At 38.2% G+C, this 18,384-nt stretch overlaps 1 protein-coding gene across 1 annotated transcript in view; it reads left to right on the forward strand.

The window, feature by feature from the left end:
* Positions 1 to 18,384, forward strand: part of CDK14 (cyclin dependent kinase 14) — a 313,331-nt gene that overhangs the window by 201,059 nt on the left and 93,888 nt on the right. Inside the window, exon 11 of the mRNA XM_041466561.1 lies at positions 11,537 to 11,600. Within this exon, the coding sequence (XP_041322495.1) occupies positions 11,537 to 11,600 (64 nt within the window). The remainder of the gene's footprint in view (positions 1 to 11,536; positions 11,601 to 18,384) is intronic.

Genomic DNA, 18,384 nt, shown 5'->3' on the forward strand with positions numbered 1-18,384 from the left:
CTCATCTGCATTCCTCACATTGTCCAAGAGATTAGCTGCACCACAGTGTTGAGAGGTTGATTTTTCTCTCTGATAACTTGCATAGTTGATTGTCTCATTGGTGTAGCATCTCCCTTTCTTCTACTTCAGTGAGATCTTTAAAATTTACCTCCAAAATACCTTGTAATAGCAGAGTTGCTCATGTTAAAGATTTAAATTGTCATTTTACCATTCTTGTATCTGATGTCCCATAATTTTTGAGCCTTCATGTCATCAGTATTTGAGGCCATGTATTTCTGTGGACCTTAAGGTACTGGGGACAGAGGATAAGAGATTGTTAATCCAGTCTTCCCCCTCCTCTCTCTCATTATTGACTACCAGTGGTACTGAAGCTCATTGTCATATATCTGTGCAAATTTTCTTTCTAATTATTTCAGTGCAAGCCCCCTCAATTCATATTGGAGCTGTAGGCAGTATGTTCTCCAAATACTGAGTCCTCTCAAGCTCCTTTCTCCAGTGAGTAGAGAGGATCAGTTCCAGCAGCTCCTGCGGGAGTTGTTCCACTTTGCCCAAAAGTAGTGCTGCCAAGAGCAGGATCTGCCACTGCAGCTGCCCGGCAGGCAGCTTAAAGTTTACCTAGAGACAGGAGATGACTACACCCTAGTGCCTCCTGCATGGTGCTTTTGCTAGCTCAGGAGTCATGGACAAAGTTACCAAGTGCGCCACTGTCAAAGCAAACACGATGGTTTACTGAAGCTGGCAGTGCCACTGCCTCTCCCAGCTGAGATACACCAGCTTTCACCTTCATTTAAACAAGCAAAATGAAAACTCATAGGCTATCTGCCATCTGCTTGGTAAGGCCACAGCTGCTAAGTGAGCAATAAATGGTTAAATCACAGCTTCCAATCTTTGAAAATTTTGTCATCTCAACATTCTGTACTCTTTCAAAACCCATTTCTGACTTCAGTGTTTGGGCATGTAGCTCACTGTGTCAGGGCAGTGAACCCCTTCCTATCAATGGGTTTGCAAGGAAATAGGTGAAGAAAGTGTCAGGAAAATGGGAAGATGTTTCAGCAAAGAATTCATGGAAAGTGCTCTGAGTGAGGTGTGCTGGCTCACTAGGCTGCACTGGAGGATACAAATTTTGTTCTGCCAGTCCTCCCATAGACTTTACCATCCTCTGGGTGAGAATGCATAACTCCCTGGGATTCTGCACTGACCCCACTTAAAGTGTCTCAGCTGCTTTTATAGCCACTCTCTCTCCATCAGACGTAGGCTGACATTTCCCTCATTTTTAGGAAAAAAATATTTCTGTACTTCCATTTTTCATTCTGCTTGCTTGTTCTGTGCCTGTGATTCAGAAGGATAGTATAAAACTCTTTTCTTTTGTAGCAGCAAAATACTGCTGCCTGGAGTGAGTACCCCAACCATCATGCTGTGTTTTGTTGTAGGAGGCACACTTCGAACTGTATCACTTGAAATGGATTTTAAGTGATAAGGTTAGACATTTTTCACAGGGATTTGGTTTGGGAATTCTGATAAGGTTCAGTGTAGGAATCAGCTGGATATTTAGACATCCAAGAGGAGTACTCTTATCTATCTATATACCCATCACAAGTGGAGCTCATTATTAATGCCCTCACTGTTTCAGAAACATTGTAACACCTGAACCTGCACATTCTTCAAATGGCAGTGTGACTTCATTTTCTGCAGATTGTCACTTAAAAAAACTAGACAAAATACCCACTGCATCACTGAGCTCCATGTGGCTTCACAAATCTATTCAAAATTGAGATTATTACAAGATCAAGACCTTAATTGGCAAAATAAGGAGCTGGCAAACTTCTGGATGATCTGATCAAATTCTAATGTCATGCTGTTCTGTGATGCTGAGCACCATGTTTCATATATAGGTCTTAGTATATGTTACCTCCCCTGGTTTTTTAGGTGAGAAAAAGGATTTTCATGATTTTTTTTAATTTTTTTTTTTTGGCCCAGACAGTGAGCTCAGGCAGCTTAGTCAGCCCAGCTCCAGTATTCTATCTGCCTTAGCACAGCAGCTTTCCTCTGCAAGTGTATTTCTATCCCATAAGCAGCACGTGTCATGAGTGTCCATTGTGCCGTGCTGGTGCTGTTCCTGGGGCGTGAGGAGCGGTGAGTCCGGGTGTGTTGTCAGAACCAGGCACAATCCTTCCTCTGACGTGCTGGGACTGGGCACCAGGCCAGAGACAAAACATTCCAGTATCAGAGAAGTGCATTGTGCATTCACTGCTTCAGAGTGCAGGTTTTGTTCTGGGGGAACCTTAATTGGTTCCTGTGAAAACCCGTGGGTCAGAGAAAATCCTTGTGGAGAAAGGATGTGATCCCAAATGTTCTGGTTTGTTTAAACAGTTGCAGTTAAATGACACCATAGTGAAGAAACATAATTTTATTTTAAATAAAAAGGTTTTTCTTGCTGTTTTTATGACAATTCATAGGAATATGCATACTTTGGTCTGTTAATTATTTAAATAAGCTTTCCAACTGAATGGCAGCTTTACCCTTAAGTATCCTGATGCAACGGCGTAGCTTGGCCTGTGCCAATGAGATTGGATCCTGCAACACTAGGTAGGAATTCATATGTGTTAGCTGAGCCAGTTTTATGGTCTTCAAAAAGACCATAAAGCCAGCTTTATGATCCAAGGGGAGCATTGCTTTTCCGATAAGCCAGCATTTCCAAAAAACCCTGTGTAGTGCATACCTGGAATTCAAATGAGCCAGCTGCTGAGCCAGCACAGCAGGGCTTCTGGAAGTACATTTCATGAAGCCTCCCACAAGGTTTTGGCTTTTATTTTTATTCCCCTTTTTCAGTTTAAAGAAAATAAGTCAGTAAAAATATTAGAAATAAATCTTTAAAGAGCATGTTTAGGAGAGGACTCTGTTTGGGTGGGTTGTTCCAAAGGCTTTGCAGCCTAGACCAGATAGAAAATGTGAAATGCAGAGTATATCACTATCTATACAGAGTAAATCAGAGCAGATTTTAAATAGGTAAACAAGCATGACTTGTGAGCCACGGGGTCCTTCTGGCAGAAGATTGGTGGCTGTGCAGTAAAGAAAACCATTCTGTTTGTTCCCAAGCAGTAAGGAAGAGACCTTCCAGCACAGCTAGCAGCAGCTGCTGCTTCTTCACATGTATTAACACCAATCTCTTCCTCTGTGAAATCATTTCCTCTCTGTAACCTTACTTGAGAGCTCACAAGCTCTGTCAATGCCAGAAAACCAAACTTCTCTCCTTGTAGAAGGGGAGAGAAATCTTTTGAGGTTAGCTTGAGTAATCTACATGAACTTTCATCCCAGTCTTTTCCTGATCCACTGTTTTGAGGTCTACAAAAGCTTTTCTCTTCTTAATAAGGATCAGTTTCATCCTGTTGAGGTCTTTTATAGTTTCTGCAGCTCCAAAGCAGATATCAGAGACCTTAAGTCTAGTTTAATGTCAGAATTTTAAAATTCTGATTATGAGATTTTTTGCTGATGGAAGGAGACTCCTGAGCAGAGATGGCTGGGAAAGATGAAAGAACAGATTCTCTGTTCTGCTTTTAGCAGTTCTGCATGGAGCATCCCTCATAGAGGAGCCATCTTTTCACTTTGGAGATAAACAATCTCCTTTTACCATGTACATCATTGTTTAACTAGCTTTTGATTTGGCAAAATTGCTGCATGGTTGCACTGGTTTGAGGGAAAGTGCAGTCTCTGTCGGGAGTTTCCTTTTTCTCCTTTTGCTGCTAATTTCGGGTTGTGTCTCTACAGGCTAGGCCCCTCTTATTTTCAAAATAAGTTAGCCAAATCCTTTTTTCTAGTTCTTTTTTAGCATTCATCTTATTCACATAAACATTTTCGTGAGAACCACTAAATTTAAAAAACAGTTTCTTGCACCATGTGAACTTCTACGAATGTTCTGAGTTAATAAACAGGGCCCTATGAAGAAATGTGCTGACTCCCTGTAGGAAGAGGATGCCACAGTCCTGTACGAGTTGTTTCACACTTGCTTTTTTTTCTCATTGTGAAATTTAGATTAAATACTCTAGTTTTGTGCTGATTCCAGTTCAGTCTGGATTATGGACAGAATTTGTTTCTAAAAATCGTCTCATCAAATCACAGGAACAGCCCTGTCAAAAGTGTTGTAAGCATTTATTAGGTACCTTTTGGAACAACCAAACCCCTTCCCTGAGTGGACATTTAAGGACACTGGCATGTCAGACCCCACATGTCAGCACATGTGGTGCTGTGTTGTAGGGCTGGGGGTTTAATTTCATCTTGTCCTGGTGCTCTGCAGAGCTGTGTCTGCAGTGAGGGCTGCTCAGCTCCTCCTCCTCCTCCTCCTCCCAGCTGTCTCTCCCAGCTGGTGCAGGGCCAGTGGGCAGAGCCTGGCTCTGGCAGGGCTTTGGCTGTGTTTGGGCACTCTCCAGTCCCTGCTCTCCTCCTCATGTTGGCACAGCTGCAGTGCTGCCCCTGCCAGGGACCCGCAGAAAGGTGGTTACCGTGGGTATGAGGAGAGTGATGAATTTACTTGTGCTGCAAATGGTATGGAAACAGTGTTGGAATAAATTTAACTTTGCAATGCAGACAGCTACTAAAATATTGTTTATATACATAAGTAAGGATGGAAAAAATCACATATTAAAAAGGTTTCCTGGCAAGACTTCATTGTATTTTGCCTCATGGGGGAAGGAAGTTAAGAACAGTTGGGGCCTCTACTGTTTCAAGTACCTCATTTTTCATCTTTGACAGAGCCAAAGCAAAAATATTAGTTGAGCTTGATGTTTTGTTTTTTCTTTTTTTAAACGAATGTGTGTTATTAGAGTTTTGTGGGAATATTTTGCTTCCTTCATCCATACTGGCACATTACCCCAAGGTTTTAGAATACAGCTTCGTATTGAATCACTTCTTATGTTCAAAGGAAGTGGTTCAATTACCCACATAGAATGGAATGATGATATTCCACTTGATGCCTGAGTCAGACTTTTGTTAAGCCTCATTCTCTTCTTGCTGCTTCTTTTTTCACCTTAAAGAATAAGTTTCAATAACTTCCATTTTTTTTCACACAACAGCATCACTTTCCTTACATGAAGAGCACGTTTATGGGGTTGGTGAGGAGGTACCTTCTCTCTTTTGTGTTGCTCTTCTGTCCCAGCCTTATAATCTCTGTAGCAGGTATTTCATAAGGCTAGTAAAAGAATTTAATACTTTCCTTTTTGTTTTTTAGTGGGTTTTTTTTTGGGGTTTTTTTGGATTTTTTTTTTTTTTTTTTTTTTTTTTGGTTGTTGTTGGTTTTTTGGCTTTTTTTTTGTTAAGACCATGCTTAGATAATTTACAAAATAACTTACAAAATAACTACTCTAGTTTGTTTTCTAACCAGCCTTGTTTTCTCCTAAATCCATAATTCTGATTTAATTTCCTGAATGAATGCAGATCACATTAAAAATATTCTTTTGCACATTATCATTGTGCATGGTGGCTGTTGAATTTCTTTTTCCTTTTGCCATGTATTGTCCTTGTAAGGATTTTTTCATGATACCATTTATATTTTTCCAGTAGCATTTACACATAAGGAAGCAAAAAAATATTACTACCTGTTTTACATATAAAACTAAGAATAAGACTTTGAAACTCTGTATTTGTCTGTGAAGAATTATGTTTTCTTGTTTAACACTTTTGTTCTGGAGAGGAATCATACAAGTTGTGTTTTCTGTATGCTTAATCTGTTGCATTGCATCTTCTATTTTTTTAATCTGTTTCACTGGTATTTAATTTCTTACCTGTGTTGGAATAATGAAGGGATATTTTGATGACAGTTGACTGAAAAAAACACAGAAAGTTTGCTATGTAAGAAAATTAATTTTACTAAAATATGGCTTTCAGGTTCAGAACAAGGTCTTTATTACATTCCACATGGGAAGAGACTGCCTAGATTACACAATCTTACTTCCATTGTTTTAACTTTGAATTGGCATGGATTCCTGGTCTAGGAACTATGTATAATTTTTTGCCATTCATTTAATGAAGTAAGGCTTCAATATTCTAAATCTCAAGGACAATGAATAGGCATGTGGTCTTTACTTTTCATTAATCCAAATAAATACATTCTTGCCGTCCTAGTGCAAATGAAGTGACTTCTTTGCTGCAGCTGTGAGCCCTGGAACTTGCACAACATGTGCAAGGGTAAAATGTGTTTGGCCCCTAACAGACCTGTAAGTGCATTACACAAATTCATAGATCTGCAGGCCCTTATGGAAATGGAACTGCAAAAGCAAATCTCTCAACTCCTGATGTGAAGAAATGAAAGAAATGACTGGTATTGAGGCAATTCCATTTGTGACTCTATCTTTTGGATATTAAACTTGACACTCAGCTGTCACCATTGTGCCCAGCAGAGTTGAAGGAAGCCTCACTGCAGCTGTCAGTCAGCAGACTGAGTCAGCATGCAAAATACACAGATAGTTACTGAAGGTTTTTTCTACCCTATTATACTAAAACCAAATGCTAACTTGAAGGATGAAGTTCATTCTTTGGTCTTCACTGCTACATGTACTTTGTGCTCACTGACATTATTGGGTTGTAACACAGAACTTTTACAGATTGTGAAAGATGTGGTTCAGATCTACCTGACTCTACTCCTCAGGAGGGGAATGTGGCTGCAAGTGGATCATCTGGACAAATGCTTAGCACCATTTCTCTTCCATAGGTTCTGAGAGTGATGGAGCTGCTGTGGAAAAACCCTGGAATTCACACTGCTCCTCAAGAGGCAGATCTAAAGCAGTAATGTCATTTCCCCTAATGAAACAGAAAACACCTAGGTTTTTGACTAAGTGGAAAACTTCATTTGATATATGTTTCCAAAGAATAGAAAGATTTTTGTTGAAAAACCCAACATCTGAAACCTCCAAATCTCACTCAACAGGAAGGGATTGCTGATTTGCAAATGGTTTGCAATTCTTATTTTCTTCATCTTTTGATTGAGTTCAGTTCCTCAAAGTTTTCCATGGTACGTCACAGGCAAGGATTCACTAAATGCAGTATGTTTTACCCAGCAAACAAGAAGACTGGAAAATAAATCTTGAACATCCTTAAAAGGCACAATAAAATAAGAAAACATTTTTACATCCAGCTTGTAACTTTTCCCAGTTAAAATTTCAGGGCATTTTTAAACAAACCCCTCTTCCTTTAAAAGGAAAAAATTGCATCCTCCTGACGCTTTTTTTTTTGTTTTACTAAACTTTGGTTGTTCATCAAGTTGACCTAACATTAAAAAAATCTAAAATTCTGCATATTATTTAGCCTGATTTCCATAACTCTTCCTTGTCTAAGGAAAAGCAGCTCATTTGCATTCTGGTCTTGTCTTTCATTCTGCTCTGAATAATACCACAAGCTTCAAGTTCTTTGTTTTCTTGAAGTCCAAAACATCGCTCTTCTTGAGGATCATCAGCTCTAACAAAGGTTACAGTGTCATATCAGTAATATGCAGCTTTGTCTTTTCAAAACTTGTAGTGTAAAAGGAAATGCTTTTCTTTATTAATTATGCCAGCAATTGGGAAAGAGCTGGTAGGAAAGATTTGCACTGCTGCTCATCTAATAGATGGCAGTAATGTGGGATGGTTTTGCATTTGAAGCAGAACACAGGACAACGTGACTAATTGTGTTGGTAGAGTGGTGCAAAGCTCACTGTAAACTAATTATTCCCTTGTACACCAGGGAATGGTGAGTCCTTGCAAAACCAGATGTGAACCCCAAAATTTTTCTTATATTAAAAAAATAAGGTAATTCAGTAGCCCTTGATACACTTTTGTTGCATTTCCTAGGAAATCTTTCCATATCATGCTTGTGTATGGAGATTTGAACAGCAGGTTCTGTTTTTGTAACTTTCTGCCAAACCCTAATGGTATCAACTGGCAGTACAGGTATTTGACCCTCAGTACCCTGATGTATTGTAAATCTATTATTTTTATATAAATAGACTTCTCATCCTACAAATGGAATTAGAATCTGGTCCTGATTTTTAATAGCAAGTTTCAAATGAGAACATAATTTTATATCTCTTGTCAGAGAACAAAAAGATGCCAGAGTCTTGTCTGTGGTGTGGAACAGCAGAACCCCAGCAGATTTTGGAGTCTTCTTTGCAGAAACCATAATCACCATGGTCCCTGGAAAACATTAAATCCATTCCAAAAACAAGAATTGTAGATTAGTCTTGTGTTAGTAATTCAATTTAAAGAAAATAGGCTATTGAACCATGCAAGCTGAATGCTTACTTTTCTGAGAAGCAAATTTTCAGTAGAGAAAGCAAACAAGTTATTTTTTCAAGCAATTCTCAATGCTAAATGAAAGTTTATTTCTGGTATTAAGTTGGAGCTTGATTGCCGTGACAGTGGGGGTTATTTTTATGGTTTTTGAAGATGAAATGGAAAGAAAAAGTGTTAAAATATGGAGAAGGCAGAACTCCTGGTGTCATGCTTAGGATGAGAAGTGGTGGACCATGAAAGTTGGGGCTAGGAGGTCACCTGTAAAATAACAGCTCCTGGTGTTCGGCTGTTGTCTAGGTCTGGATAATCAGTCTTCACTGCTAAGTGACAGTGTATTCCAGCAAAACCAGAAGACTGTTGGGCTCTCCCTTCCCTTTTCCTTGTTAGTTCTCTCTTGTAAGCTGCAAAACAAGGCAGATTCTTCTCCACTGTGATGTTAAGTATGAACCCCACTTTGCTTTGTTTATAGCAGGTGTCAAAACTCGTTGCTTTGGATTTCTTAATCCCACTCATCAAAATGGGATTGATTGCTGCTTAGGAGAATCACTTACAAAGTGATGCTTACAAATCTCTTTATGTTGACTTACCTGTGGGCAGTGACTGTTTCATCTTATCCAAAACCACAGTTCTTTCACTGTTGCCTTCTCCTCCTTTTTTGTTGGTTATCACATATTGTGAATTTCTGTATTACATATGCTAAATATTGTGTGGAAGTAGTGTTTGTGCCATGCATTAAAATAAGGTGTTTGGATCCTTTCCTGAACTACCAAGTGTCTCTACCTTAAAAATGGTTGGCATTTAGATGCTAGAAAACCTGCAGTTGTTTTCAGCCTGACTGCTGCCCTTGAGAGAAGGTATAAATATTGTAGGTTGTTTGAGTATTCCAATGCGCAGGACTTGCTCATAGCTGGCTCCTACATACTGTGGTGGCAGATGTGCTAGAATATTATTAAAGAAATGGATTGGAAAACTAGTGAAACAAGAAACAGTGAATCAAGTATGATTCCTTTAAAATGCGAAAATTACAGATTTTGTTATCTGGTTTTAATTTTTATCTGTACAGTCCCATAGTCTCTGTCTCATCTAAAATAAGAGGCAAATAAGAACTCACTTTTAGAGGAATGTGGCTAATTTTTTTAATATTCAGAACAAATATATTCATAACCAATACATCTTATTTAATAAGAGAATATTCCTTTGATTCAATAAGAGGGGTTGCAAAGTTGAGAACCTTATTTCTAAATTTAAATCGATGCAAGAATCTCTGTTTTTGATCCACGGGCTCCCTCTCCTGGTCTGGGAGATGCTTGGCACCAGGAGCTTGATTAATGCAGAAGGTAAGTGGAAGTTATTTGCAAATTGATTTTGTGACATAGTGCCGACGGTGTCTCCAAACTTCCTCAATGTTTAATGCCAGAATTGTGCTCTCTCTAACAGCAATAATGAGATGAACACGGGTGTTGTGATGAATCAGCGTTGCAGGGCCAGGTTTATCTTACTCAAGTGCCAATTAAGACATATCACAAGGACTGAAAGAAATGTGCTACAAACAATATTTACAAATGAAATCAGTGAATTTGCATACATAAATAGCTATGGGAATGTATACTCTATAGTTGCACTGATACTGTCACTTTTGTCATCTTGGTGTTCTGCTTTCACCTTGTACAGATCACACTACATCTAAGTTGGACTGTTTGCCTATTGTATTTGATTGTGGAGAAAATATCTTTGGATTAATGTTCTTAGATTAGAAACATATGACTATTGTAAAATGCTCAACAAATTAGAAGTCTTAGACTCATAAAGCAAACCTTGTAAGTAAAAATTGTATCTATTTTAGAGCTCTCTTACTTTTGTCTCAAGTTTTTAAGCTCATTTCTAAATTTAATTTAATAATTTCTGGCAGAGTTGAAGAAAACTTTTTGTGTTTTACCTTGCCAGTCTTGCTTCTAAGAATTTTTTTTCAGCTTGAATTTATCAGCATGAACAAATGTTTACATAGCTTAAGAAATGAAACAAGTATTCTAGAGTGGTGTCCTTCCTTAATGCTCCTAATTCATGTGTATATTGCAGCAAACAAAATTAAAATAAATCCCTTCAGTTCCAAATGATTTGGAGTAGATGCTATTTTTCACATTTTTTGGACCAAAGATTTTCATGCTGACTTTGGCCTTGCTTCATGCTGATATAAGTGACCACAGAATGTCACAAGGACTCAAGATATGCATGTCCAAAAGATTTATTCAGATGACCTGCAGTGCAGGTAGGGGCAGAGCTGCGAGGGGCTTTTGTACATTGATAATGCAAAACAAGCACCAGACTAATGTGAATTACTTTCTCTCAGAATATCAACTTTTTATTCCAGGGCCTGAACTTATAAAACATATTCAAAAGAATCTAGCGTTTTCAATCGTTAGAAATTGACTGTAAATTTTTGAACAGAAAGATCCTACTAGTGAAATGTTAAATTCCACAGTATGTCCAGAAATGTGTTTCTAGAGCTGGTAATTTAAGTGTTCCTCCTGGCTTTACTTAAATCAAGTCTTGACAGTTATGTGCTATGAAGAAAACCAGCTATGGGAGAACTACTTAGGGCAGTTCTCTTCCTTTGATTACTACTTGTGTCAAGGGCACGGAGAGTGAACTTTTCATGTGAACAGAGAATATAGGATGCATGTGAGAAGTGTAAATACTTTGATGCTGTAAGTTGATCTGACTTACATTACAAGAAGGAGGACAGTTGAAGTGAATAGAAACAAAGCATAATGCATGAGTCAATAAAGTCTGTATCTCCTAAGAATTTACTATTTTTATGTGTACTGTAACCATGTCAAAATAACAACACTTTGCTGTGCATTCTTGTTCATGCCACACTCTTGATAATCCTCTTTACCATCTGTGTAAATCTTCTATCCTAGCATCTATTCATTATCTATTTATCTTATTTAAATTTCTAAGGATTTAAGCTATTTCTGAGCTAAATTATCTAGCTTCTGTAACACCAGTGCTCTCAGGTAGCTTGATACTTGTCAATGAAAAGTAGCTTTAACATCCATTGGTTAAACAGGCAGTGTGACAGGAACACAGCATTCCCATCTGCTTTACAGACTCCCCTGCTACCTTGGAAATGTAATCATTTAACCCTTTGTAACTCCTTCCTCCTCCTCATCCCCCAAGGAAGAAGCCTATTTGAAGTTTAGATTGTGCTTTCTACAATGCTATGACTTGTTAAGTCTTTTCTATTAAAGCAATGTGTTTTTAAATTTTTTTGTGTACAGGTACTTGGAACACCAAATGAAGATACGTGGCCTGGAGTCCACTCTTTACCCCATTTCAAACCAGGTAGGTTGAAGCACCAAGTTCTTCCAAATTCCCTCTCTGGAAGTACACAACAGAGATAATTGCATCCCTGATCACAAGTGATCAAAATGACCTGGTGTGCAGTGTGTGAACCATGATGCACTTCTTACAGCTGTTTACTTTTTATTGTGCTCAGGCTGGGAGGTTTTCTTTAATTTCTTCTCTTTCTGTTTTGTTTTCTTCTGTTTGTTACAGCATGAGCCCTCACCTGCTTGCATTCCTCAGCCATTGAGAATTGTACCTTTCAGACTGCTAGTGTGCTGATTCTTTAGTCAGGATTGCTTTTCCAGCAGAGCACACCAAACTTTGATGAATAATGAAGGAAACTAAAGAGTAGAGCAAAGAAATTGTGAAAGCTGAAGTTATTACTAGATCATCTATTAGTATCTTTCTTTGCAGAAAGATGATGATTTTGGTCTTTTAATATGTATTGTATTTGGTTGTCATACTCTATAACCATCCTTGAAAAACTGTTTCACGATCTGATACCTTTTTCTGTGAGAGGGAGCAGTTTGTCTCCTAGAGACCAGCAGGATGTGGTCAGCTTCATTATACGATGCTATGTATGCATGTTTATGTATGTAATATATATCTTATGTATGCATGTAGTATGTATGTAGTATGTTTTACATATATATATATATATATATATAGTCTTGTGAACTTCTGAGTGGGGATCTTAGAAATAATTTTTTTTAAACATGGCAAAGCAGATGAAGGAGTAGGCAGGAGATGAGGCAGAGGAGTTGTAAAGGACAAATAGATCTAGATAGCTCTCAAAATAAGAGAGAGAGAGAAACAAATATATTGTAGGGCTTACCCTGATAGAGACACAAAGCCTTGAAAAATAGGAATGCAGACAGCTTTCTTGCACATTGCTTTTTAGTCTCTGTCCTTCTACTGACTTACTGCTGTACAGTGAAATCACACTCTAGTGCTGTCTAGTGAATTTGTAGAAACTTTAACAGTCTTTCACTGAAATACTAAAAGTACTACAGTGTTCTTCCCTTACACACTGTGTCATTAAGTTTACAAGGTTTTGTGTTTCTCATTCTTGATACTGATTGAAAGGTGAGCAAATACAGAATCCTTACAGAAATGTAGTGGTCTGTAAAAGCAGCCTAAAAGCATTTGGTTTAGCAAGAAGAGTGGAGAGAAGGAGAAAGCCTAAAGGTGTCAGTGACTGTTCTTTGGGTTGGTTTTTTTGCTTTTATTTTCTGTGAGATACAGGAAAGTTTTGAACAGTAGATGGCAGCCAAGAAATTTCCTGGTTTCATTATTCAGTTTGGCTTCCAAGTGTGTCAAGGGATGTGGGTTTATTAGTGCAGAAGAGCATCAGGAAATAAATCCACAGTAGGCACATCATTAAATCTAACTTTTATACAGGCATTGTGTTAGGATTGCTCTTATTTTCTCCATCCCAGACTATGGATTTTTTCAGCTATGAATACATAATATTTGTACAAATGCAGAGTGGGGACAGGAGGAAAGGTGCCTCCAAGACAGAAAATGGTCACTCAGTATTTTCACCATTTCTGCATGGTGTGGCCTTTGTTCTCTCAGATCCTTTCCACATCTGTGAAGGATATAGATTTGTAAGTCAGAGTAATTACTATTCTTGCTGGCAATAATTTAATCTTTTTAAGGCCTGTTAATAGAAAACACTGAGCTTCTTAATTCCCTTACACCGTGGAGGTCTTGGAGCACTCAAAAGATAAAATCCCAGTTCTGTACACGTAATGTGTTGTGCACCGTCTACCCTTTATGACCTGGGTAAAAGGATTTTTTGTTTGTCCTATGGTTCCTTATTTGCTGTTTTTAGCAATTACAGCAATAGAAAGCATCATCTAACTGGACAACCAAAACTGGCTTGCATGCCCCAAAACTGAGTAATTGAATTTTATGCTGGTAAATGTGGAATTGTTAGAGCAGCAAAACACATCCCTCTGGAATCATTCTGGGGTACCAGCATCTAAGGTATGCTCTGCAAAAAATGCTCTGACCTATGAGCTAGGCTGGAATGAACACTATTTGCTCACACCTTTAGGGTTGTTGGAGATGTTTGGTCAAGGACACCAGGTTCTCTGTTGTTTCTAAAAAATGTGCTTTCCTTCATTCTGTTCTGTGCACAAAAGCTTTCTGGCTGTGGTAAGGCTGCTGCATCATCTTCTACAGGTGCTCAACCAACCATACTCCCTTCTCTGATGGTCTGAAATTGCTCTTACACTCTAGCTTTGCTGACTGACTTCTTAGGAGCAAAAATGAAAGTTGAAGCTTTAGTAATACATTTGACAGTTGGACTCAATGGTCTTTGTGGGTTCCTTCCAACTCAGAATATTCTGTGATTCTTTGAAGATGAGTTAATCTGTTCCTTTTCCTAGCAAAATAGTGAGGTATCCTGAAATGTCTTGCCAAATCTGAACCAATTCCATTATTGTTGAAGATTTGTGGAATTACTGTATTTAAATATATGTGCTATGGGGTTATGTAACTCCTGTGCTTTGCATGTGTTACTTAATATTTAAATTTTAAAACTGATAGCTGCTAACAGTAATTGTGATAAATTGAGAAGTGCAGAGAGCATTGGTGAGGATGTCAATGTTCACTCAGGCAAGGTTTTAATTCTATAAACTTGAGTTGTGTAAGCATAAAACAAAAGCATTTGAACAGAAAGTATCAGTGATAAATGATTATTATTGTTTAAAAAATGCTGAGCACATTAAATGCCTGTGGATTTGGGAAGACTATTGAGAGTAGAAACAGAATTTCATTGTATTTCTTTTTGCATACAGACTTCAATAACTAATTTTCACACTGTGATTTGGTAGGGCACAGTCTTGTGCTGCAGAGAGCTAATCACAGTTTACTAGGAGAAACATGTCTGAGAAACTTGGTATTAGTCAGTGGCCAAGGGTCTTGATTATTATGGAAAGCATCCAGTGCTTTAATAACTATGATTGCTGACATCTTAATAGGTAGGAACATTTCTAAGCCTGAATAAGAAATATGTTCCTAAGGCTGGTTGTGGATGGCTCTAGGTCATTTAAACCCCTAACCTAGGTGATTTTAACAGCTTATAATTGTGAAAATAAAATGGTCATAGTTTTGTTTGCCATTTAAAAAGTCGCAAAACAATTTGTATTTTATCTTTCTGCTTTGAGATTACTTACTGTCTTACAAATGCTCCAAGTAATATATAAGATACTTAAAGCTAAAAGCTGGCCAGGTCTTTGAGCTTTCTCTGTGCTGCAGCCTCCATCCTCTCAGTTTGTGTTTGCACCTGTGAGCACAGACATACATGCACACGTCCTGCTTAGTAAGTTACTTAAGGATAATCTAGATAATGCATTTGAAAGGCCTGAAATACTTCAGGAGCATTGCAATAACTTTGGGTTACCTCTGTGATTCACTTTGAAGCTGTTATGGGTGCTATAACCTTACGAGGATCTTCCTGTACTCAGGAATCATCATTTCATTGGTCTCATCACCAATGAATCCCAGACATTCTGGATCACTGTGACAGTAATTATCTGCCCTCAAACAGGAAAACAGTTTGAGGGAATTGTGAAAAAGTGCTAGTTGCTGTTTCAATGAAATCTTGATGTTTCATCCGCATGAGAAGCCCCATGTTACAGGCTGTTGGACAGAGACACTTTCAGTGATGAACATGATCCCCTAGATTTGGAGAACATGTTTCCACTATTCACTCTTTTGTTGCAATGCTTGAGGAAATATGTAGATTTGCTGAATTAAAACAGATTCAAACACCAATCATATCTTGTATCTCCAGGAATAAATTAAAGTAGACATTAACTATGTCTTATCTATATGAGTAAAGGTGAAGCAGTATTCCCAAACAAGCTGCTTCCTTGCCAGTCTTGTGTCCAAGTCTTCCTGATTTTTTGAGCATTATGTTCTTCATTGTTATTAAATCTCCCATATTTATTTTTTTTTTTAGCCTGGAGTCCTATCACCTTTCCCTCTCCAGCCATTTCTCCTGGGTTGAGTCTTGTCCAAATAAATGAGCAGGATAAGCCTTTGGATAAATGTCTACACTTAAGTCAAGTTTTCACTTTTCTGACATTCTTAGCTAGTGTTTGGGACTGATGCTGTATAACCTCCATCCTGGGAAGTTAAGTAGAGATTTATCAGGAGGAACTGTCAGTAAGTGAAATGGGAGAAGGTAAGATATGGTCACAATAGAAGATAAATGAAGTGTCCATGGCAATGAAGAGATAGTAATGGTCAAGGAGAGGAAGGAACTTGTTAGGAAGGTGGAAAAAACATGAGAGTGCTTTGTGATGTTCACTGTGTATCAGTTTCTTCACAATACTGTATCTAGGAGAAAGAAAGTTAAATATTTAATCTTGGGCTGATGGTGTAGGAGCCTGAACCTCACAATGTTCCACAAATGATCAGATACAATAGAGGGTAATACACATGAAAAGGTGCCTTTATGAGACAATGGAAGCATCTGCTGAGCACTGATTTTTAAAAGAGAATCCCTAAAGCCAGGATGAAAAGAGGTAAAAGAGTCTCTCCTTAAAGAGAAAGCAGAACACAAAAAGAAAAATTGAGGAAAAAGCATTCATAGGAAATAGTGCATAACATGGATTTTGCCAGGGACTGATGGGTACTTCATAGATGTATTAAAAAATCACAAGTCTGTGACAGACAAAACCATTGCAGAGCTGGTGTTCTAACTCAGGAATTCTACTTTACTTCCCAGGTGATCAATAAATATAGATTTGGTGTAGAAATATGATCTGCCTACATGAATCTTAACAGTTGGTTGACAGCCAGAACTTTTTCAGAAGATTAAGTCTTCATTTAGAGTAGGGCTGGACTGAGAGACTGAACTCCTTTGGCACAAACAATGAACATCTTCTACAGCAGTTTTTCCTATAGAGTTTCTCCAAAGCCTGTCAACATTTTGTTACCTGTGAAGTCAATATCTTGCTTGTTTACATCTTCATTGATACCAGGGAGTGTTCCCAGGCAATGTGGGAGCCTCTGCTGTTCGACTGTCAGAGCAGCCTCTGCTATGCCTTTACCTCATGGCAATTAGCACTTACAAATAATTAATTCCTGAGCATTAGGAAGTTTCCTTAGGGTTAGGAAGTTAGCGTGGGCTGGGGGCTGCTCCCTGTAAGAAGTACCCATCTCCTCCTGTGTTGGAGGATGGAAGAGGGGGGTGCTGCAGCGGTGCTACAGGACTGTGATGGTGTCTCAGCCAAACAGTCTCAAACTCATTTAAATTACTGGTGTAGATGTAGTCTTCAAGAATTTGAGTACTTGAAGAAAGGAGGGCTATTTGTAAAGGAGAATTAATTTTTAATTCCTCCCCCTCTTTTGCCAAAACAAAACTGTATTATTTAGTGTTTCTTCAATCTGTAGTATCCACAACCTGAGGGAAGCAGAGCTGGCAGTGTTTTCACCATTCTTTAAACAAAACTACATTAAGCTGAAAAGTTAAAGTGACTTATTATGTATGCAGGGGAGGCAAGGTGAGCTCTGCTAAAAGGTGGAACCATTTAATGTAGGACTCCAATGCTTCAGACAGTGCTGGGTATTAAAATTACATTTTCTACTCACACTCAGGAGGGAGTTTAGAAAACAGCAGCTATTCTTCCTCTTTACACAAACTGTGTTCTTCTAAAGCAAATGGAAGGGAGAAGAGGGGACGGGATGGAGGGGAGGAAGCTGAAATTTTTCTCAAGATGTTTGGTATACAAAACTCCAAGGTCTAGCTCATGTATTTGATAAAACTCTGGTTGTGACTGAACTTCAGTAAAAACTCTAATTGCACATTAGGGCTGCAAATATTATAGTGCTTGAAAATTTTCTTGTCAATATGGATGCTTGTCTTTATATCTTTAGCTAACATTTGAATAATTTTAGCATTGAATCTTTACTAAAAATGGTAATGTCTTATATATCACAATACAGTATTAGTCACGTTAGACTTTTAAATTAAATGTGAAGAAAACCCTTTCAAAGAAAGAATGAATTAGACTTTTCAAAATATTAATTATGGTGATTTTTAAATATTTGCATTTAAGCTAATCACATTTGGTTTTAAATAGAGAAGAACATTAATCAAGGAATGCATATTAGCCATCATGTTTTGATTAGCAACATAAAAAATGCCTTGAAGTCAAACTGCACTTTAAGTTCTTTGGTTTAGACTAGAAGCTGATTATCAATACTGTTAAAAAGAAGCTAAAAATCAAAATGTAGTCTGCCTCTAATTCCTTCTGTAGCTTTTCTTGTCTATCTTAAGTCCTTTCAAAGCAAACGTGGCAGAGGTATAATAGTTCATGTGTTTTTCTGACTGATAAAAGAGGAAAAAACCCTCATTTTGTTTTATGTTACTTAAAATGCAAGTGCTTATTTTTCCAATTCTCACAGCAGACCAGTATTCCTGCAGTGGTCTGCTAATAAGCTCACTAGTGAGTTCTGCTGCAACTGGCTTCTGTTTGAACCTGCCCTTGATGCAGGGCTGTCAGATGGAGCGCGTTGGTCAGGCAGATAATGATGTTTGCACTGCAGAACACGGTGGCTGTGGGCACACAACTGAGTGGGCACATATAACAGAGTTGCTGTAGAGTGGTGGAAGGAAGGAAGGAAGGAAGGAAGGAAGGAAGGAAGGAAGGAAGGAAGAGAGAGAAAGATCACTTAGTACTGCTGAGTGTAATGGATGAGCTTTCTGGCCAGGTGTTTTTTGGTGGGTTTGCTTTGCTTTGCTTTGGTTTTTTTTTTTTTT

The sequence above is a fragment of the Pyrgilauda ruficollis genome, unplaced genomic scaffold (assembly GCF_017590135.1).
Source record: "Pyrgilauda ruficollis isolate IOZ18807 unplaced genomic scaffold, ASM1759013v1 scaffold2, whole genome shotgun sequence".
NCBI classification, from domain to species: Eukaryota; Metazoa; Chordata; class Aves; order Passeriformes; family Passeridae; genus Pyrgilauda; species Pyrgilauda ruficollis.